Source organism: Drosophila persimilis, unplaced genomic scaffold (genome assembly GCF_003286085.1).
Source record: "Drosophila persimilis strain 14011-0111.01,24,50 unplaced genomic scaffold, DperRS2 tig00000841-arrow-arrow-pilon, whole genome shotgun sequence".
Taxonomy (NCBI): Eukaryota; Metazoa; Arthropoda; class Insecta; order Diptera; family Drosophilidae; genus Drosophila; species Drosophila persimilis.
Genome location: NW_020825361.1, coordinates 688601 through 692784, shown reverse-complemented (window position 1 = coordinate 692784; position 4184 = coordinate 688601). Strand labels below are relative to the sequence as shown.

The 4184-nt window shown below is 44.6% G+C and overlaps 1 protein-coding gene across 1 annotated transcript; it reads left to right on the top strand.

Moving 5' to 3' along the window:
- The first annotated feature begins 724 nt into the window (after positions 1-724).
- LOC113566703 lies at positions 725-1384 on the top strand. Its single transcript, XM_026993516.1, has one exon. The coding sequence runs from the start codon at positions 753-755 to the stop codon at positions 870-872; it is 120 nt and encodes a 39-aa protein (XP_026849317.1). The 5' UTR covers positions 725-752; the 3' UTR covers positions 873-1384.
- Positions 1385-4184: the final 2800 nt, after the last annotated feature.

Genomic DNA, 4184 nt, shown 5'->3' with positions numbered 1-4184 from the left:
TCTCATCCTCAATTTTGTGGTTGTGGCACTGGCAGTGGGGAGGGTGGTGCTTGGTTTTTGGGTTTTGGGTCTTGGTCTAAAGCAAGTTGTTTGCTAGTTAAAACTTGCAACTTGCGCGTTATTTCCTGCCACACACACACCGACACACACACATACATAGACGCAAACATAGAGTGGAAGCCCCCTTCCTGCAACCGCAATGCCCTGCGTACTTAAGGTGTGAACGCAAAAGCTTGACTCATAAAATATTGAAAAAGCCGCAAAAACTTTGCACCAAAAAAGCTCCAGCTCCATAAACACACGCACACATAGTAGATTGCGCAAAGGAGCATCTGAAGGAGGGAGGAGTCTCCGAATGGTGGAAGAAATTTGCGGCAGGATGTCGGAACCCCAAATTGAACGGTTAAGTGGCAAGCAGCAAAAGTTTTTTCACCTGACTTGACTTTACCGCCCTTACCCTTACTTTGCTTGAACCGATTACAGAACACGGATCCTGTGGGATAATATGGCTATTATGTTGATTCAACCATGTAAAGAGGTTCTATTAGCACATATTCTAGTACCCTAAAAGTTGTTAAAAATAGGAATCGAAAGACACTACTCAAAAATTGAATCTTTATCTGCAGCTCAAATTCGAAACTTTTGAAACCCTTTTTCCCCAGTAGCCTCAGACTTTATACAGACTTCACTTGGGAAATTCCTTGTCGATTGTTATATTACTTTCTGTTTGGCATTACTGGGGTCGTCCGGCCATGTCGAGCGATGCCATGGCCTTCCTGGCATTCAGCATGCACTGCTTCAAGATCATCATCATCTACTGCGTCTGTGTGAACATGCTGGAGCATTTTCTGCAGCGTCTCAACCAGCAATGAGGAAGAACACACCATGCCAAAAAATATAGTCTGAGACAGAGTCAGAGCAAAGAAGCTCCCTTTCTAGCTCCGTTCTGTCCTTTGTGTTTGGGTCTTCTGCTTTCCATCCATTCTGCTTTTCCAAAAGTCGGAGTCAAGATGGCCAAATTATTTGCATTCAAGCTGAAAATCGATGCGATTTACGCAAATTACATACAATTTTTAATAGGTTTTTCATCAGGCATAAATTACGAGTACATCGAGCGAGAAGCATGAAACGGAAACGGAAAATGGAATACGGAAATTTAAATTACCTGCAACGTAATTACACAAAAGAATATGCCAATAAAAATGACTTATGTATCAATTTCCTTTACGACACGGAGTCCCAGACAGAATGGAATCGGCACGGCCCTGCAGGAGGAGGAGCGGGAGAGGCAGGGGGATGAGGATGAGGACTGGAGGCTGATTCTGGGGGCTTCTCCGCATGATGATGATGATGATGATAATAATAAAAGGCAACGTAGCACAAAGCGAACAATTTTCAATTTTATTTTTATTGCCTTATTGTGTATCAAATATTTACAATTATTTGCCCCGGAGCCCATGAAAATGAGCAGACAGACACGGCCCCCGCACGTCGAGGGCGATGCCACTGCCACGGGACACAGGCCACGGGACATGGGACACGGGCGGGAAGCACTTTCGCTGGGTGTATGCAGCGCTGATAAATTCAAATAAATTCCGCGCGCGGCATGCGCTGCAGTGTAACCAAGGTGAAAATGATGAGAGTCCTCCCTAACCCACACCCACACCCACACCCCCCACTCGTCCCCCATTTGACGTGGCGTGGAGCGAACCAAACTACAGACGGGGAAAGTTTTTCGATCGAAAAGCGCGAAGGAAATTGCATGGCTGCCCTCTCCATTGCTCCCTCTCTGTCGTGGCATTAAAATTTTATTTTAATGTCATCGAGACGTTGATTTACAGCCTCTGTGTGCCTCTCTTTCAATCCCCTCCGTCTGTCTCTTTCTGTCTGTGTGTGCGGCAGGCAAAATATAATTTTAATAATATTTTATTGCTTCGAAAAGTGGTAATAGCGCGTAAAATGCCTAGGCACAAACCGAAGTACGGGGCATGAGCAGCCAGAAGGCAGTGAAGACAGACCAGTAGAAGTCTATCGTGTCGCACCACTCAATCCGCAACTGTAGTGGCATTCCAATTGAATGCCACCAATCCAGAATGGGGATGTACAAAGAGCATCTACACATGTTCATGCCCCGATGATGCCAAGCCATTGATACATTCAATTCGAACATAAGAAATTATTTGGAATTCTTAGTGAATTTCCTGTTAAGCTTTTAATATCAATTTTCGGCAAAAAGATAGCCTGAAAAGCGGGAAACCATCTAATGCCCAGGCCCTTGCCAGGGGCCAGGCCATTCCGAATTGGGACAGGCAGCTGCAGACAGGTGGGGGTTCTATCAATTGGAAACACATTTGCAGTTAGCTTGCCGTCTTTCGACCGGCTCACTGCCTGTCTGTCCTGCTGTCCTGCTTCATTTAGCAACAATTATAATGGTTTCCACTTCTGGCATTACTTTTTACGGCTGTCTTCTGTCTGTTTCTTCTGCCGCTGCTTGCTGCCTGCTGCCATTCGAGGCAGGAATCTGTTCTCGGGACCATCGAAGAGCTAGTAGTAAAACTTAATGAAATGAAACCCTACAAATGGAACAGAAAGTAAGGTAAATGAAAGAGACGAGAGAGAGAGGTAGTGCCATGGCCAGTGACATCGGAGATTGGCTTTCCACTGGCCGGAAAAATTATCCCAGATTCGCCTGGCATTTTTCGGCTTTTCCCGAATCTATTTTAAGTAATATTTATGCGCGGCTCTTTCCATTTTTTTTTTGTTTGCTCCTCACCAATTAATTTTTATTTATGTCTCTCTCTTGTTTTTTTTTTTTTTTTGGTTCATTGTTGGTTTGCTTTTCCCTTATCAAACAAACAGTTGGCAAAATGATAAATGCCCTTCAGCTAACCCCCTCTCCATGCGCCCACCATCAGCGAGCATTTGGTAATTTAATATTTTTCATTTTTTCCAAAGTTTTCTGTATGGGGGAAATGATATTTCACCGCAGAGTGTGGGTGGGAAGCTTCTAAAAAATGACAATTTTTAATTATCAAATGCGTTTAATGATAAAAATTGTCTAAGCGGGTGATATGGGGGTGTGACTGGCCACTTTCCCAGCCCCCTTCCCGGTCTCTGGTCTTGGCTTTTAATTTATGATTTATTTGTGTGGGTGGCGGCGCCCATAATAATTAATATTGCACACAAGAAAGTGGCAGAAAAAATACTACCACGAACCTAAGACTGGAAGGAGCTGTAGCTGTCGCTGGAGCTGAGGCTGGAGGCAACAACATGAGCACAGGCGTCGAAAGCAATCCCCCAGAGGGGGATTCTCATAAATCTTGGAGGAGAGCGAGACCGGCCCAGTGGCGGATGGGGACGGGGCGACAGTAAGTGCAATGTCATTGAGGCGCGAATAGAAAAGGGAATACCCGTGCCCATACGTACATGCATAAGAAAAGAAAAGGCCCACACTCGCGCAGACACCCCCTGTGTGTGTGATTCGTAGCCCTGCGCCATCTTGAGCCCAGCGCAAAGAAGAAAAAATTAAAAGTATTTCTCGAATTATTGTTAATGATGATTAAAAATATGTGTACCTGCGCCCAAGGTAAAAAGCAAAGCAAAGAGCTAAGAAATAATGGGGATGAAGCATGGTACATGGCATAATGTGGCATGGAATGGTATACGTACTCATACGTGAGTATGTACGCATGTCCCCAAAGAAAACCAGAGTGGATTCGAGCTCACTTGACTTTGACTTTACGTGCAGCTCCAACTTCAATTCGTTGAAGTCGAAAGTTGCTTCTTCCTATGCCGAACGGTGAAGCCAAGGACTAAGTTCATAGCATAACATCATCATACATTATCCGAATAAGTGATTCAGTTTGACCATTATCTCTAAGCTTAATCGGAAATGCAAGAGCTGTGCAATGGCTATATTGGCAAGTCCCAGCCCCTTGCTATATGTTTAGAATACTCTCCAAATGTGCGATCTCCACTCTCCAATCGAAATGGGCTATACGCACAATTGTGGGGAGAGAACCAGGAGAAAGGAACTAGGGAAAAAGAGCACAGGGTTGACTGCGCCGTGTGGCGGCACTCGATAACATAATTATCTGTCATAATCAGTAGGCGTTGAAATGTGCAATTCAAAGTGCAATTTAATGCGCGCCAGCAGCTAAAAACAACAGATATAGATACAGCCA

Bases quoted from the DNA above. Each gene is read 5' to 3' on its own strand.
- LOC113566703 (XM_026993516.1), top strand. From the start codon at position 753: ATGTCGAGCGATGCCATGGCCTTCCTGGCATTCAGCATGCACTGCTTC.